General features: G+C 42.2%; 1 protein-coding gene across 5 annotated transcripts in view; it reads right to left on the bottom strand.

Moving 5' to 3' along the window:
- LOC118312957 (alpha-1,6-mannosylglycoprotein 6-beta-N-acetylglucosaminyltransferase B-like) overlaps positions 1-18694 on the bottom strand; it is a 90067-nt gene that overhangs the window by 18186 nt on the left and 53187 nt on the right. For all 5 annotated transcript variants that reach the window (XM_035638057.2, XM_035638059.2, XM_035638061.2 and 2 more), the window contains exon 9: positions 3730-3861. In XM_035638057.2, the coding sequence (XP_035493950.2) occupies positions 3730-3861 (132 nt within the window). The remainder of the gene's footprint in view (positions 1-3729; positions 3862-18694) is intronic.

The following is an 18694-nucleotide window of genomic DNA, read 5'->3' as shown; positions in this document are numbered from 1 at the left end:
TCCCATTATAAGATGAGTGGGTGTGATTTAAGACTGTCTCTTATCGGCGATCAGCATCTTTAACGGCAGTGCACATGCACCGGCACACACACGCGCACCCACACCCCCACACACACACAAACACACACACACAAACCAGACAGGACAGCAGCATGTTGTCCAGGCATAATAAATGAATGTGAATGTTAGTGGGAGCATAAAAAAAAAGTAATTAAAGGGAGCTGAAGGGCCCCAAAGCTCAGAGCACTTGATTAATGATCCCTTTCAGTGCACAGGGCTCAACTAGAACTGGTGTAACCTTATGAGATGAGACAGACAGAGAGAGAGAGGTGAATAGGTATGTAATTGACTGGTCCTAAACCTCAGGGGGTTGTGGACATTGATTTTCACTAGTGCCTTCAATGTAACTTGCAACATTTCATGCAACATTTGTAGAATGTAACTTCATTTCAATCAGGAGAGGCAACATTTGACAGACGAACAACATGTTTTTGCCGTGCACGACAGAAGAGAAAGTGACACGATGAGAAGTGATGCAATTAGACCTCTTGGAGATTTTATCATGATTATTAAAAGGGGGAAGGGAAACCCTCCCAGGGTCTAGACTCTTGTTGGTGGTTGTATGGAGTGAGGGGCTGTTGAGGATCTGAATATGTATTTGGGCTCTACATGGCTGGACCAGGGCTTTGAATATGAGTAGTGGAAGTTATTGGGGTTTACATAAAATAATCTGCATTTCTTTTACACTATTGGGCAGATGCTGGTCTATAAGAGCTCTATCTTTGACAACTTAGGAACCAGACGTCCAATGACTGACATTTTCATCCAGTTTGAAGCATTGAAGTAGTTTTTGAGGTCATAAAAAGTGAGGGAGACTAGAAACAGCAAGAAAGTGGTCAGCTGGATTTGTAGTAGCAGCCAGCCATCCAGTCAACAGCCAGGTGCTTATGGAAAACTCTGGATTATGGAACAGTTGGGTTAGCATGGTAAAGGTATGAATGCCTGGAAGGGAAATACTGGAGTAGGTGTAGGTTTCTTGCTCTACAATAAATCAGAATGAATTAATAGTGAATTCCTCCCCATCATACACCTGACTGTGGATTTAAGTGAATTCTCTAAAGCTCGTAGTGTGTTAACAAATCTTCACCTGAGCTCCCAAGTGCACAAAGAAATGATTATCCCGGCCATTCCTCTCCATGAATTTGAAATCACCGAGGTGCATCCTCTCGTGAAAGTGAGAATAGATGTTCCTTGTTTCACCTGTGTTGCTGGAAAATTCAGATGATACCCTCACTGCAAGCTTCCGGCCAACAAAGAGACCATCTCTTACAAACACTAAAAGTCACATCCTGTTAGGGAAAGCAGAAATCGAGACGCCGCGCGGTAATGACGGAGCTGGGAGCTGCTGACCTCAGCAAGCAATTAGGTGCAGACTGCAGGCTGACTGGCATCTCGGCTGGGGGAAATGTGGGATTGTGTGTGTGTGTGTGTGTGTGTGTGTGTGTTTGTGTGAGAGAGAGAGACAGAGAGAGAGAGAAAGAAAGAGAGGAGGTTGTGAGAAAGAGGGAGACAGCAAAACAGGTTTGTGTGCTGGGAAAATAGCTCCCCAACCCACCCGCAATGCATTTCTCTTGCTCATAATTGGATTTTAAAAATACATGGAGCGGCCCTTTATATGTGGTGTCAGGTTGACTCCTGACACCTTACACTACCTCTGTTTTGTGGTATCTCTCTGTCTTGGTTCTCTCTATATTCTCCTTTGTTGCCATCTCCCCTCACACCTTCGCCGTTTAATCTCATCCTCAGTCTTTCGTCTCTCTCTTTCACTTTCATTTGGCCTCCTACTTGGAGATGCCCTCTTCTCTTTTATGTTTTATTGTTGCTTCTTTATGCTTGGAGCAAGAACAAGGAAAGTGAAATGTCAATTGCTGCCATCACATGAAGATGCCAATTTATTGGAGCGAGAAAAATGAGAGTGGGACAAAGGCGGTGGCTGCATGCTGTTTTTTTAGGTGGCTGGAGGAGACAAGGCTCATCTCCGGGTGTTTTTTCCTATTAGGTACGAGTGCTTCGTACCCTGCGTGCAATATGCCCCTCCACTACCCTTCTACGACATTAGTAATGTTGTCCCACACCAAGCACACTTGCATATCAACACTCAATACTCTCAATCTTCTTGTGTCCAGTCGTGATTGTAATTTAATCCTCTGCCCAAAATTCAAGTAAGGATTCACTTTTTCATTAGACCATTGAAATCCTTCTATGGCCGTGGTTGAACAGGACAGTTATGACATTTTATTGTAAATAGCGGTTTCTCGAGTTTTGGTGCAGTATATTTTTTATACCTGATGTGAACCGCACCAGAATTCAAGTGAACCATACCCAAGCTCACCTTTTCAAGTCGAGGAGCAGTTCGTTGAACCCACAAATCATAGGAAATGGACTTTGGGATCAAGTGTGCTCGGATCCAGGTCCCAGATGTGAAAACTGCTTCATTCGTTTTGACAGTAACAATATGAAAGACCTCTGGAGATCATGTGGGCTCATATTGCTGTGCTTTGCAGGGTTTTGTGACTTTAAATTTGGGTTTTGGATCAATAGTTTGATAATTTTGTTTGGCTGCCTCACTCTTATGTCTGTTATGGCCTAGTTGTTCCATCTTCGTAGCAATGCCAAAAGCCATTACGCAGACTTTTGTAACAGCAAGAAAATAACATACTAAATAAATAAACAAACAAAAAAATAGATAGATTCAAAAACTCCCAGTCTGTTTCTTTTTCAACATCTCACTAATCTTTCTACTTTCTCCTACTCCTTTTTTTACCTGACTCTGTATTTCTGTGTTTACCTCCCTCCCTCCTGTTGAGTTTCTGAGTGCATTTAAACAACAGCGAAAATAAACTGGTGTTTGTGTGCATGTGTGTGTGTGTGTGTGTGTGTGAGTGTGGGGGGGGGGATTGGATGTGTGCCAATGTTCACGTACGAGTTGTCAATATCTCATATGCCTCTAATCTTACACTGCATGTAATACTTTTCTTATTCTTGCTGTGCAGAGTAATGATGCATGACAGGTGGTGACGGTGCCAGTTTGTGTGTGGGACAGTGTGTGTCAGAGTGTGTGTGTTTATATGTGTGTGGTGTCTTGTGAAGTTGTTCCATTACATCAAGCAAAATCACAGGTGTTTGACATATTGTGCATTTTGATTTTATGGTCGATTGGCTGGATGCGGACTGGTGGAGGGAGAAAGTGTGCGTAGATCTGTGTGTACATGAGTGTAACATCTGAGTGAGTTACACTCAGACCTCTAGACAGACATGTGTACACCTTATTACCAGCAATAATTAATCTATAAACACAGCCAACGAACCTTCCTCCCTGCCTGGAAAATTGCTGACATACACACATCTTCAGATACACACCAGACACACAAACCCACGCGGAAATATTAATAAGTAAAGCAGCACACACATCAGGTGATGCTGATTAAGTTAAAGCACAAACTTGCCCTGCACACTCAGGACATATCTGAAGGGTTGTCAAAAATGAAAAACAAAAACTCACACCAACAGCTTTGTCTACAAAGTGCAGCGTAGTACACACACACACACACACACACACACACACACACACACACACACACACACACACACACACACACACACACACACACACACACACACACACACACACACACACACACACACACACACACACACACACACACTAACTTGTGTTTCTTGAGTGAGAGCCCCATGTGTTGCTTCATCTGCTGCAGGCCGTGGTAGTCAGTGTAGATGAGGTCAAAGGGCAGCGGGCCAGTGAGTGGGCAACTGCCTCTGCCTGGAGGCACGCCGAGAAACCTGGAACACACACACACAAGTAAAACAATAACTTTAAACAACTAACTAACTTTAGACAAGCAGAGGAACACGACAGAGAACTAGTGCATTAGCTGCACTTCAGCCGGCTGAGCTACCAGAGCGGCCATGTATTAATTTAGTAACTCGGACAAAAACATTTTGGTTTTGTCCATCATTTAAAATGTGAGGGGGATGGATAGTTCAGGAGAAGGACAATTGTTATTCAATAATTTATTAAAAGATCTTCTCTTATTGATTTGCGCCCCTCCTTAGCAGGTTAGTAACCAAACAAAACAACGAAAAATATTAATATCTGACGACGAGGGAAAAGGTCATCGCTTGCTGTGGGCTGCCAGTGTACAATGCCCGGGGACCAACTACAGTTCTTTAAAATAATCAAAATCATAAATGAAATCATCAAAATCAAAAGATCAAGCTGCTGAGCTCTGGTTGAGTTGACTTGGAATGATGCAAAAGCATCAACACAATAAGCAGCCAGATAATCTAGTGTCATGGAAACCAAAAGTGACACATTTAATATGAAAAGTTCAGTAAAACATAATTAATAATATTAATAATGTTTGCTTATTGCTGGCTGGTTTGCTGTACTTTGAGGCAACGATTGGACGGTACTTGCTGTCAGTGACTGACAGCAAGTACCGTCCAATGCTCCACTGCATGCTCCACTGCACAATGTGCTTTATCGTCTATTTTATTTTTAAATGAACCATAATTCACCAAATGAACATCATGCTGTGTTGAAAAAGATACAAAACTAGCGATTGAGACCATAAACTGCTGGGGAGAATATTTACTGACATTATAAATCAAGTGAGAAAGAGAGTAATTTTCTCACACACTTCTTTAGAAACTGACTTCTTTTGTAGCCAGTGGAGTCGCCGTCTGCTGGTCATTCCACTTCCGCATTGGCTTCACATTAACATGCTAAACTAAGATGTTAAACTTGGTAAAATATATAAATGCTTAGCATCACAGAAATATACCATTGTCCTGTCTACTAAGGTTTTAGCTAAACCAATGCTGTGCATAAGTACAGGGTCATAGAGCTAATAGCATTGTTGGCATTGCTTTATAGTGGTGGACAAAAAAGTTGCCAACAATAAGAAAAGATGTCATTATTTGAATTTTAAAAAGCTTCAATATTCAGAAATTATAAATGAGATGATACTTGACAAAGTTGAAATAATCCGGAAAACAGGGACTGCTGAATTACACGTTTCCATCAGCAGAAGAACTGCATGGTTAGCATCAGCGGTGACAGCTGACAGAGAGCACCAGCTACTGAGACTGAACTATATCGGCAGAAAACCCAGTTTGACTGACAGATGGTCTCTGAGAAGTGCAGCTTTGCAAAGACAACACAGCATCGAGATCCTCTAAAGATGGAAACACATGAAAACAAATAAAAATACTGCATTCCCCTCGAAGAAATCAAAACCCCTGAAACAGGAGCTTTAAGACTCAACCTGCTGAGCCACACAATAATACAAGTGAGAGAAATAGAGGGTAAACTATATGAATATGAACCATAGTAGTCACATTAGTAGCAACTTCCTACATTTTGTGCCATAATTATAAAAGACCACTAGTATGTCCTTCAAAAAAAGTTGGGTGACTGCAATGACACAGTAACTCAAATAGAAATAATCAAATGGCCATCACTGTTTACAGCCTCGCTTGCCTCGAGTTTGTCATATCAAAGTTGAAAATTGAATTCGCTGGAGAGAGTCAAACACACACAAAAAAAGCTTTTTGACTGAAAATTACATTTAAAACATGTGTTTGTTGATCAGATGGTATCGCGTGGGTAACGCTGAGTTCAATCAGAGGCAAGGCAGAGGGGCACAGAGGAGGCCCGTGGCACAAAGATAATTCAAACAAACAGGATGAAAAGAGCTGAATGTGAAATGACCTGGCTGAATTGTAGCTTACAGCAGCAACATCGGCAACAGCAGATGGTTGATGGATGAGATGGAGAGAGAGAAAATGGAGAGAGATACAGTTATATCCAATGTGTTGAGGGTGTGTGTGTGTGTGTGTGTGTGACAGGTGCTCTTGTGTAGGATCTATAGGCTACATGTGAGATCACCACATATATGCACACACTGAAGGAGTGGAGGGATATTTTGTCTAAGTGTGCGGTGTACTGTGCCTAGTTTCACATCCTTGTATGACTCTGTCATTGATCCACATAGGCCCTCTCTGTTACCGTGTCGACAGACCTGCTATTAGATATCTGACCTGTGAGTGGTCTGCTAGCGCTTACTTATCTCTTATTCCTTAGACAGATGAGGCCAAAGGCTAATGCAGACTGTAATGCAATTGGTAACCCGGTGAATTTCATTTTGCTATGCCCGTTTTACAATGGAGTCTTTTTGGCTGCACTGCTTATCCAAAGGGTCCTTTGACAGTGTTGTCAGGCAGCTCTACTGCCAGCTGCTCACCACCATCAAACAGCAAGGAAAACAAGCTCATAAAATAATTTGATGATGTGAAAAATTAAAAAAGGTACGAGGGTGTAAACCAACGACTGCAGCATGTGGTTTCTACATATGGATTTGGATATGCCTCCATGTCTCTTACATCAAAATCCCAAGCATGCAACGTAAATGTAAATGCTGTCTGCATCCATGGCATTTAAGCAGCTAACCCCCATCTGCGGTTTTGAAGCCCTGTAACACATTATGGAACAGCATGATGGGATTTCAAGTGTGCACTTTGCCTCGAGTGTGGTGCCTCACATTAGTCTTATTTTCCATTAGTGATACAATGTCTGCGTCCATCCTTACAGATAAAGGAGAACCCTCTTACTGAAGTCCATTCAATGAGAACCAATAACATTACAGGCATGTCAGGGAAAAGCAAGCTTTCTACTGCATGATGTAGACTTATTACAGAACTTTTAAGTGAAAATATGCATTAATCTGCTCCTTTTCTAAACTTTTCGTCTTCCTGCCTGGTACGGTCAATAAGGTTGCTGATTCAAGAACAATTTTTTTCCAACTCGTTACTGATAGGACGATGAAGAAAGCTAGGAGTATCCTGGCAAGTCCTTCAGCAATTTTGAGTCATTTCTCAATCATATAATAGCCTCATCGATGTTTTGTGTCTCACATACAGTCATGCACTCACATACTCGCTCTTGGTGATCCATAAAAAGCACTTGTTCAACAGCATCGTTCATGATGATCGCTGCACCGTCTCTGCTCATTCTTTGAGGAAAGCCAGCAAAAACACAATTTGTACCATCTATTTTCAATTCACAGAGCTGGAGCTTAGTCAGTCATTTTGTCTGTCTGTCTGTCATAACAGACAGAAGAGAGACAATGAGACCAGTGAGAAAAAGGTTTGGATAATTGTAGTAATGCAAAGTAAGAATAACAGAAAAAAACCCCACGAATTAAGATAAGACAACACACAAAGCTTAGATACCAGCAGCATGGTGGAATAAAATCAGCTCTTTTGGTTCTACAGTTTTCGTCGATAAGACTAGAAAAGCGCTATATAAATAAAGTTCAAGCATTTATATCTTTCTGTGTGTTTGAATGCCACTTTGCATGTGTGTGTGATTGTGATGTCTTTATGTGTGTGCATGTGTATGTGTATTTGTGCACGTGTGTAATAGAAACTTTGCCAACGAGCGCACTGATTTCAATCCCCTGGGTGCAGTCAGAAGCGAATGTGTATGTGCCTCAGTGGCGCATACACGCACAGGATGGCAGCCATCCCAGACACAATTCCAGTGCCACACGGGAGTCCAATTACCCATGGTTCTCTTGACTCCTGGATGGCATCTAGTCAACGCACGGACGCACACACACAGCCTTGCAGAAAAACGTGTTGCTCATGCATTTGTTGACCATGTTTGCCCACAATCTGAAAGTGATGTGGTACGGTCCAGTGATCATAAAACCTTTTAACAGGGCAATGTCCACTGCTGACAGAACAAAAACAAGCCAAATAGGAAATACAAGGACATCTGTAGGACGTGGACAAGGCAGTTATTCCCCTGCAGTCATTAATCAAACTGAAGTGTTTTGGTTGCTATACAAGAAGACAACTCTGATGGGAAAAGCTCCTTTACAACTGTGATGCTCTGTCTGTGCTGACCTGTTTCCTCAAACCTCCAGATATTGTGTGCACTCATAAGAGCCAGGTGGTATTTAAATATTATAAGATTACTTTAAAAAAATTTAAGGAGGAGGTATTCATATTTGTATCCTGATAATCATGTCAGCTATATGAAACATTCCTAATCTTCACGGATAAACAGGATACTGTTTATCAAATCTTCTGTTTACACACTTTATACTGCAGACTCGATACCTACCTTTAGTTGTTATATTTGTTATTAAAATTCTCGGATCTTAAAAACAGCTTTAAAAACATTGAACTCTTGTCAGGAATTAAGGATTAGACTAGCAGACCTGCGCACGCCACTGCTGTAACTTCCAGACATGTAACGTAGACTTGTCTTCCTAAAATGGCAGTAGTATACGACCTGCAGCTTCCTCTAGGATCCACACATAAGAGGATCAAGCTGGTGTTGCACAATTTTGTCATTATGTCAGTGATAAACTTTAGCAAAATTAATCTCACTGACTTTAAAGGCAGAAACCTTTTGATGCTACATAATGCAACACCAAGGCAACATTCTCATGACAGTGTTTTTGGTTCCACAATTGACTTTTTTCATGACCCGTCTTTGAAATTGTTGAGCTTGTCAACAACTACACATCTAGCATTCCAAGTATACATTTACCTTTTAAAGTATTATGCAAAAATCTACAAACCAGTTTTAATGAAAGTTATATGCAGTTTTATTTCACATCCCCTTTGCTCTTTAAATGTGCTTTTTTGGCTTGACCACTCTTCTGTAGGTAACAGAAGCGATTACCATATTGTTCTCTATATTAGTTTTCTTTCATGGCAGAGTGAGGACTCTGACCCTTTACTTGCATGCATGATGCTTGTGTAGATTAGTCTCAGCTGCCCAGGTAGCTGTCAGAACATGATACATGATTTTCATGAAGTTGAAAATACTTAATCCAAATTGTTGAATTGTTGGATTGTTTTAAATTTGTTTTGAATTGAATTTGAATGATCATAGAAAAAAAGGAAATATATATAAAAATTCGATTTTTTTTAAAATCACAGGACGTACGCACGCATGCACACGAGCACGCATGAGAGCACACACGCACACACACACACACACACACACACACACACACACACACACACACACACACACACACACCATCCCCTTCTCACTGCAGATCTGACAGACTGCCTGCTGATCTCGTCTCGCCCTCTGTCAGCCAGGGCAGTGCGGGGTGACACCGGCTGACAGCACCGATTGAAATGCCCTTCAACTTCTGTGTCACATACACACAAATCACAGACACATGAATATCAAACTAATGCATGCACTCACAAACTACCTCCGCATACAGATCATCTGTTCCTCAGTGTTACCTGCTGAGCGCAACATCTCCACCCTACAGCGACACATGGCCAGCTGTATGACACACACACACACACACACACACACACACACACACACACACACACACACACACACACACACACACACACACACACACACACACACACACACACACACACACACACACACACACACACACACACACACACACACACACACACACACACACACACACACACACAGGAAGGAAAGAGGAAAAGGGAAGAAGAGATCAGGCAATGTTGGACAGAAAGATTGAGCGGTCAAAACAGACCGCGTGTCTGCGTGTGTGTAAATGGTAGGGTTATTGAATGAAACATGAATATGAACACATCGCATATGCACCATGTGCTAATAAGGCCTGCTCCTGCTCTATCTCCCCAGGCTTCAGGTGGTCTACTCTTTTCCCTTCATCAGCAACTTTTGATCTCATCCAACTAAATCAAGAAGAATGAGAGTCGGCATTGGTTGTGAAGGAGGAAGTCGAGGGAGCTAAAAATGCAAACATACCGATCCATACACATGTGAAACACCCTACCCCCCACAAACGCTCACACAAACACACGCACACACACATAAAATGCACATGGGAGTGTAAACAGATAGTTCGGCAGAGGTACATATCATTATGCTCTCACGCATGGTCCAGATCAGATAAATCCACTTTGCAACCTGCCACTGGCTCTCAGGAAGGAATGAAACAAGCAGAGTGCCAGTCAAGTGATACAGCAGGCAGATGTCTTTCGCTCAAGTGTGGAGCGAACACATGCACATCGATGAATGTGTAGGAACAAACACTTACAATTGCAAATCATCTGAATTCAGGTGGATGCAGGAGCCATCTCACATCCCAGCGTGCGCGTCCCCCACCCACGCACACACACACATTTTCAAGTGAATCCATTACTATTACTCTGCTGACAGGGCAGAGCTCCGGCTGAGATCCAGTTTTTAATCGATGTGTGTGTTGCTGCCTGAACTGAGCTCGAGCTCACACCTGACACTAGACTTAAACCAAACTGGTGCTAAGCGAATGACTCTTCCAGCGGCACTTGAAACGACAGGGCACGACAACAAACCCACCTCTCATATGTGCCTTGATGAGATACAGAAAAAAAAGATTTTTTTTTTTTTTTCAGGAACTCACCATTTGGACTTGACAAGTGATAATTAGGGAGTTGTTTATTCACACCTAGAGCTGATATAACCCTGGGGCAGTCATGCAAAAGTATCAAATGTGTGAAATATGAAAGAGTGGAAAGAAAAAGTGAGATTTTTACCACTAATGACAGCAACAGTCAAAAACGACAACATTGGCTGTTTCAGCATATTCTGCAAAATACGCTTTTGTTCTTTACCTTCCCAGTGGAAAAAGCCACTAGCGGCCATGATGATAACAATTCTTGTCCATTGGGTGCAAAGAAGGAAATAGTGTGCTGCAATTATAAAGGCCAACACGCCTGCTGAGGGAGAAGGTCATGGTGGGTGATTGGTTCATCAAAACTCCAATCTTTAACAAGGGAGACCACTGTTTGCTTCCTGTTTCCTAGTAGCAGTCAACATTTCTTTCTTTTAACAATGATCACAATTGATACCTGACCCTACACAAGTAATTATCAGTTATTCTAGTGGTTATGATTGCTTTGTTGATTGGACCCCCACTTTGGTCACGACTGAAAAGTATAATTGAAAAGACTAAGTGCAGCCTTACATGGCCAAGTTTATGATTGTTTAATTAGGGGTATTATGGACTTGTTGGAAATTTTGGACAATGGAGAAATGATCCTGCAAGTGACACATCTGAAGTCCATGGACACAGGCTAGTAAACGGGAGAGCCAAAAGAAGTACCTAACACGATTCAAATCCAATACATTCCGAATTTTGACCCATCAAATATGAAAAACTGTTTTTTTTTGGTGTGGAGGACATAGCTGTCATAGACCATCATACATCTGCTCATATCTCTCCATCAGGCAAATGGAGCAGAAACATAATGTCAGTTTGTGGGTGAAGGAGCTGTAAAAAGGCTGTTAGAAGCAGCGTCTGTCGGCACATGTCGATTCTGTGGGCATCCACAGAAAGAACTGCCAGAGCATTTTCTAACGGCCTATCTTGAGTTCAGTTATTACCCAAAATTGTCCTGCACAAACCAGAGACAGAGTGAGAGCGACTGGAGTGATGTGTGCATAAAGAAAAAGCAAAGTGAGGAAAATGGGGGGAAAAAATAAAATAAAGGTGAGGAATAGACAGCAATCTATTTAGATTTAGTGAAACGAAAACCTTTCTTTGCTCAACCTAATTTCAAGGCTGACTGCCCTAAAATGGCCCAATTTTCTCCCGGAGATGGCGCAGAAATATCAGGAGTACTGACATCAGTTTGAACCTGGCTTTGAAAGCTTGTCTCTTTTTAAGCCATTAGGTAGACAAGCCAGTGACAGCATCATTGAGCCAAATATTTTGGGTTCTTGCATTAACTCTTAACAACTCCAACGACACCTCGTGAGGTGGAGTATGTAGACACCAAACCCAATTATGCTTGACTTGGCGCATGTCAACTCCATTCGCTTTTCAACGAAGGTAGAGATAACAAGGACTCTGATGCATCTAACAAGCACTGTCAAGTTTGCTACAGGGAAATGTGGATAATAAGAAGTTTCTGGCCCCATTTTTAGCAGTGCTTGGCGCAGACGTGATAAATTGGTTTTCTCTGGTTTAAATGTCATTTAACTTAAGCGACGGTTTCAAGATAGATTTTAATCTTCTAATGGGCAGATAAAGAACAAAGAGTTGACAATGACCCAGTACAAAGATAAAGCTGTTATGCTCATAGTGAGTCACTGAGACGTCAAAAGTAAAATAATTTGTGGGCAAAGCAAGGAAAGGAGGCCAGAATTTGAAAACACTACAGCTTGTTTTTGATTTCCTCAGAAATGCTCAGTTTTACGACGCACATGGTTGTTGATGTAACTGCTGATATTCTCTTTTGATGCGTGACTACATGCGTTCCTAACATCAAAAGTGATGACTATATGCTTGCTATGCAGGTGCTGCACATTAATTTATCAGTAGTGGTCTTGTGCCATTGCACTAAGAGCCAATTAAGAACCATTATGTCGTTCATGATCTTTCGAGTCATCCATTTCTCATAACCCGAGAATGAATTTGGTTTTTTCAGCCTCACCCAACAATATGTATGACGTTAGATTTTTCAATGAGTAACTCCACTTTTATGGCATTTCACTCGGTTGTAAAATAAATGTCCCTCCATTAAAAACTAGCCCTGATAAGCTTTGTTAGGTATGTAGGTTTTTGATACATTTTACGCAAGACTATCCAAAGTAAGTAAGCAATGTAGTTACACTATGGCCCAACTAACGCATCCCTCTCCAATGTAGAGATTAAATGGTATGACAAGTATCATGGTTACCTGTATTCTCACAGTTTGGTTAAAATGTCCTGGGAAAATGAGACAAACCAGGACATTTTCACAGCACATCATTCACTGAGCAAAAAAGTTACTTTCCTTTTGCAGCACCTTTCCCACATTTTCTGCACACAATCTTTGATCAAGTTTTCCTAAGCAAATCTATAAAACCAAAATATTGCACCACAAATCAGACGATCACAAGGCGTGTCTCCAGAGCACTGTCACTGCCTTCTGTGATATCTATAATATTTGAACTATTTGAACATATTTTTTTGAATTTTTTCCACCTGTGGTGTTTAAAAAGTGTGCGAGTTCTTTTAATTTGTGTTAGCCAAAAACTATGAACTGGTTTACTGAGGGAAATGATGAGTTATAACGGTGCCTACGTTTTTGTTGTGTAAAGCGAAATGTTTTACGACATGCGATTACACTTCAAGCAAATTCTCTTTTCTGTTCTTTCCTTTATTTTACTTCTCTGCCTGCCTTAGGCTACTTCTCCTGAGAAATAAAGCTCGGTGAAGGAAAGGAGCATGACGAATGGCTGATAGTGTCGGTTTTACTGGAGCTCGGTTCAATGTGTCCCCGGGCCCTTATGCCTATTCAGCGCTGGAACACTCCTTCCCCGGTTCCATCTCCCAGTAAGAGGAGATTGAAAAGCCCTCAGTGCCTGAATCTTGGATGAGGAAACACACACACACACACACACACACACACACACACACACACACACACACACACACACACACACACACACACACACACACACACACACACACACACACACACACACACACACACACACACACACACACACACACACACGCACACGCACACGCGACACACTCACACTTCATCTCTGACACATCCACTTTTTGTACCTGTCTGTCAAGCGTTGCCTTTCTTCTGACTTGGTTCACCCAGAGGCAACTGTTTGGACCCTGCTGCTGGTAGAGGCTGACCTCCCATAGCTCCCTTTTCTAGTCAGACAACTGAAGTTGTATAAAGACCCAGATGGAAACTCTCCACTGTACCTCTCTCTCTTGGTCACTCACCATTTTACTTGTACACATTTGGCAAAGTGATTTAATGGGACAAAATTACAAAGAGACCTGTTCCTCCTCAGAGACCGCACTGTATTTTTCTCAGACCACATTCACTCTTGTACTCATTTCACGTATCTTGTAGCTGTAGAAATCATGTGATGTGATACACACTTTTGATTAAACCTAGGCCCTTTTCAGACCTGGTATTAATATCTGTCTCAGGTGATCCGATCACAAGTGGACAGCTCCAAGCAAATGGGCTGCATTTATATAGTACTTTTTCTAGTCTTGTCGACTACTGCTTTACAGTACGGTTGTCATTCACCCTCTCACTCACACATTTACACAGTGCTTCTATACCTTGTACGTAGCGCTTTGTCTGTCAGCCATGCTTCTCATCCACACGCTGCCGTCAGGGGCTACTTCGGGGTTCAGAGTCTTGCCCAAGGACATGTCGGGATGCGGAGGGGGACTGGCCAGGGATAAAACCACCGACCTCCCATTATTGGAAGACCAGCTCTATCTCTTCAGCTGTAGCCACCCACAGTTGTACAGGTGTATATCCAAAGCTCAATGATCACTCAATGGGCCCATCTGTATAGTGGCACTGGCTATAAATAACATAATATGGTCTTTGAAAACCAAAGCAGATAAGCGCTTTAACAGCATGTTGGGCCGTCCACATGACTGTATGAGTTAAAATAGCTGGAACCACTGTTCTTTCCGTGTCAAATGATGTGAAGAATGGCAGCTAATTTCAGTGTAACTCTAGCTGCCATTATCACAGGGGTCAGACCCCGTAGAGGCTAATTTGAAATATCCCCCACTGATACAGTTAAACTTGGGAGAAGTAAAGATTGCATGTGCAATGGATGAATTAACATATTCTCCAACATCTGGCTAAAATGTGAGGGGTTTCAATTAAGAACTTTCCGGATAGCTATCTGCTCTGCCCACGGCAAAGAAGTGATAGAGATTGAATGGGGTCTTTAATCCCTCATGATATATTGTGCATGCTGACTTGGCATTTAAATGGAGCAGAGGATACTTAATATTCTTAGTTAAACCTGTGCTATTTCCTGCTGTGGGAAGAGAAAAGTGAAGCAGGTCTATAAAGTGAGAGACTGACAGTAGAGTAAAAATTGGTGTTAGGGCTGGTTTGCACTGGAAGAAAATAAATCAATATTTACAATCTCATTCAAACTATGACCCAGCTCATCTTCAAAAAGTGCCCCATGGTTAAGGTCTGCAAACCCAATTTTGCACGACTAAAAGCACCAGCACACACAGACACACTCTTGTACGTACCAAACATTGTGCTAAATCAGCTAAAGAAGCATAAGCAACAGCTTGTCCTATTTATGTTCCTGAGACCCAGTTGTGTCACGCAGACCAATTAGAGGTAATACCACGCAGGGATATGAGTCAAAGCAACACCAGAAACCAAAGACAGACCTCGGGGCCACGGCTGTTTTCTCTCTCTCTCTCAGTTCTTCAAATCTGAGACAAGGGAAGTCATTACTAAGTGTGTGTGTGTGTGTGTGTGTGTGTGTGTGTGTATGTGTGTATGTGTGTGTGGAGTTAGGAGTAAGGGTAGCAGTGATGAGGAAGTTTCTAACAAGCACAGTGATTTGAGCTTAGAGGGTAACAGAGTATAGGAAGGGAGAGACAGAAACAGAGAGACGAAGAGAGAGGGAGATGGAGAGAAACGAGGCAAGAGAGGAGGTTGGTTGCAGTTTGTTTCTGCAGACGGGGCATACAACACATTTGCACGCTCTAGTTTTTTAACAAAGAGACACGCTGACACTCCTTCCCACATACCAACACACGCATACACATTCACACACAGAACATCTCCCACAACTGATTAATGTTAATGTACCACAGTATTGCCTCAAAGAGGGAGCTACCCCTCCAGTCTCTTCAGGAGTTCCACACACCTCAGCACGTTCCAGCGAATAAAGAGATCGGATACACACTACCGTAACTCAAAAGGTTAGATATTTTTAATAGAAGACGCTTTTTCCCCTGCATTTACAGCCGTGGGTATAATCATTTTTCGACTCAGCTGCTTTGAAAATGGTTTCCCCCCTAAAAACCTGCAGAGTTGCTCACTTGCATAACATAGTAAGAGAGAACAGAACAAGTTTTCAAGTTAAGAAAAATATAAGAGAATCCAGCAATCTCAGGAAAGTGAGAACAGCGTAATTTGCGTGGGAGAGGCAAGGGAAGCGTGATTGGGGTTTTAAAGAGGGTTCGTGTGAATGTGTGTGTGCTTCTATCTGCTTGGGCTAAGTAAAATACGGCCGGCCTGTGGGAGAGAAGCAGGTGAACACTGAGGTCACTGACTCCGGACTCTCTACAGGCTTCACCTCCGTGATGGTGGAAGGTGAGTGAGTGAGGTTGATGGTGGGTGATGGATTGTAAAAAGACATGTGGTGAGACAATGAAATAAAGGGAGAGAGAGAGAAAAGAGGGAAAAGAGGGAGGGATTATGAGTCACAGAGTTGCATAGAGCACGACGTTAAGTTTTCATGGAGTTTACTCACCTATTCCGACTGGCCTATCCCACTGAACACCGCTCTCCATCAAATTCATGGATATGTTGCTTTGGTTATTTTTTTTCCATTTATTTTAAAATGTGTTTGTTTTAACTATATTTGCCACATCGCTACTGAAACTAAAAAGTCAGCAATCACAGACACACAGATCATTTAACAAGGTCAGAACGCAATTAGTCCAATGATATTGAGAAACAGATGAAAGTGAGAGATGAAACTGCGACCAAGGAGACGCTGATAGAAAACAGAAAAGAGAAGACAGAAAGAAACTAAAAGAAGGTGAAGTAATGCAGCAATGGTCAAATTAGAGCACCCGCGAGGCAGAGAGCAAAATATAGAGAAAAACAAGTGTGCCTCTGAGAGGATCTGGAGACCCATCCAATTTTATGAGGCATTACGTAACCTCAGCAGATAGCTCTTTTTGTATTAATCTCATGGGTTATGTAAGACATCTGTGGGCAAAAGCCCTAGACTTATAGCAATGAGCTTATGATGCAAACTAGCATTAGTTCTTTTACAGGATGCTGCCGCTGCTGTTCCACTACTGATCTGGCTAAAGGCCCAAAGGTAACACTTACTTGCCCTGCTTTGACCCCAGAGGCACTAAAGGCTTTGCCACTGCTGCATGTCCAAATAGTACAAAAAGCAAACTTCTCTGACCTCTGTGCGCAGAACATAAACCCCAGTAAGTCAGTTCAGTGCGAAGGGTACTGTCAACAGTAAACCTGAAATCATTGGACAAGATAAAACACAAGCCTGTTCAACCGCTCACCACTACTGTGAGAAAGAGCTTAAAGCCACCAGGAGATTTAACTCTGGGAAAGACAGACTAATTCTCTTTGAGATGTAGTTATTATGTGAATGGTTCCGTGGTTTGACTGGCAAAACGAGAAGGCCAGAAGAAGAGGGGAGCAATATCACTGTTGAAAAGTAGAATAACACTGGTAATGTACATAGGCATATAAAAAAGAATATAACGTGCAGAATATTTGTGAACAGCATTGGCCCACATAGCAACTGTTAATCGTCATCAACAGTGGTTTAAAAACTGATCTCGGCCACCACAAGGAATTGACCCGTTATCTTGTCTCATTGTGGACACGGAGGGTCTGACTCAGCAACTTAAAAAAGCTTGTAAAGAAACACAAATTTGTAGAAATGGAAGAAGAGGCCAAAGCGGAATTAACTTCAAACACTGACATTAAATCATAGAGAGTGAACGAGAGTGAAACTGTGTGAAATGGACACCTCTGCTGTTCACAGGGTGAAGTTGTGGCTAACATTTAGCTTGGGGATTATTTTGCAGCAATGTCACACCAAGGCAGCCATTGAGTTTAACAGAGCCCCCCGAGCAGGATTAACTAAAGCAGCAATTTTATGGAGCGGAGGGACACTTGGGCTGAACAAAGAGGAACTCGAGGGGCCCAAGTGCCAGAGCTTTGCTCTCTGATCACCAGTGCAGCATGTACATTTCAGGTGTAAATGAGCTCATACATTTGAGACAAATTAATGGAAAAGAAAACTAGGGTTCGAAAAGGCATGAGCAGAGTCCGAAATCCTGTCATAAAAAGTCATGTGTTTTGTCTTTTCTTTTAGCAGTAGCAAAATATACACAGCATACATACACAGAGACCATTTTGCGATGGGACCAGCTACAACACCCGTGAACGCGTTGATGTTCCGACTCATGAGTACTCAGGAGTTAAAACAACATTACTACATGAGTGCTCGGTACTCTTGGGTCAATCTGCACCCATCTTCTTCTTAATTTTGATCTGGATGACACATCTGTAAAGTTTCGGGACTGTAGCTCACACGGTTGTCATGACGCTATCTTAAGCTCCTTTCAGACATGCACTGAAGTCCATACATTTTCCTGGACTATTCCAGAGGAGCTGCATGTGAAAAACGCAGAAATGTCCAGAAATGTTGCTCCAGATATTTCCCGGAACTTTTCCTGCCAGGAGTGAGCCCATGTGAAAATACAGCAGGAACATCTCCAGAGAATTCTCAGCGAGAGAGTGGGCATGTTGATGACTGTAAACAAATACGCTGCTTTCTAGTGCAGAATTATCATCTTGTCCTGCCTCCTCCATGCCACAGAACGTCCCGGCAATGTTCCTGTTGGTGAGAACGTGTCTGACTTTGACAGCCTCCTACATTCGTAATTTTCGGTCATATTCTGGAGTTCATGTATGAAAATAGCTTTAGTTACATGATATGTCCACAGGCAGACAGAGAGTCAAACAGACAGACAGACCACCATGCTATGATAGGACCAGCTGAAAGGAA

The sequence above is a fragment of the Scophthalmus maximus genome, chromosome 8, assembly GCF_022379125.1.
Source record: "Scophthalmus maximus strain ysfricsl-2021 chromosome 8, ASM2237912v1, whole genome shotgun sequence".
In the NCBI taxonomy this organism is placed as follows: Eukaryota; Metazoa; Chordata; class Actinopteri; order Pleuronectiformes; family Scophthalmidae; genus Scophthalmus; species Scophthalmus maximus.
The sequence above is the reverse complement of the archived record's forward strand: the minus strand, read 5'-3'. Positions and strand labels throughout refer to the sequence as shown.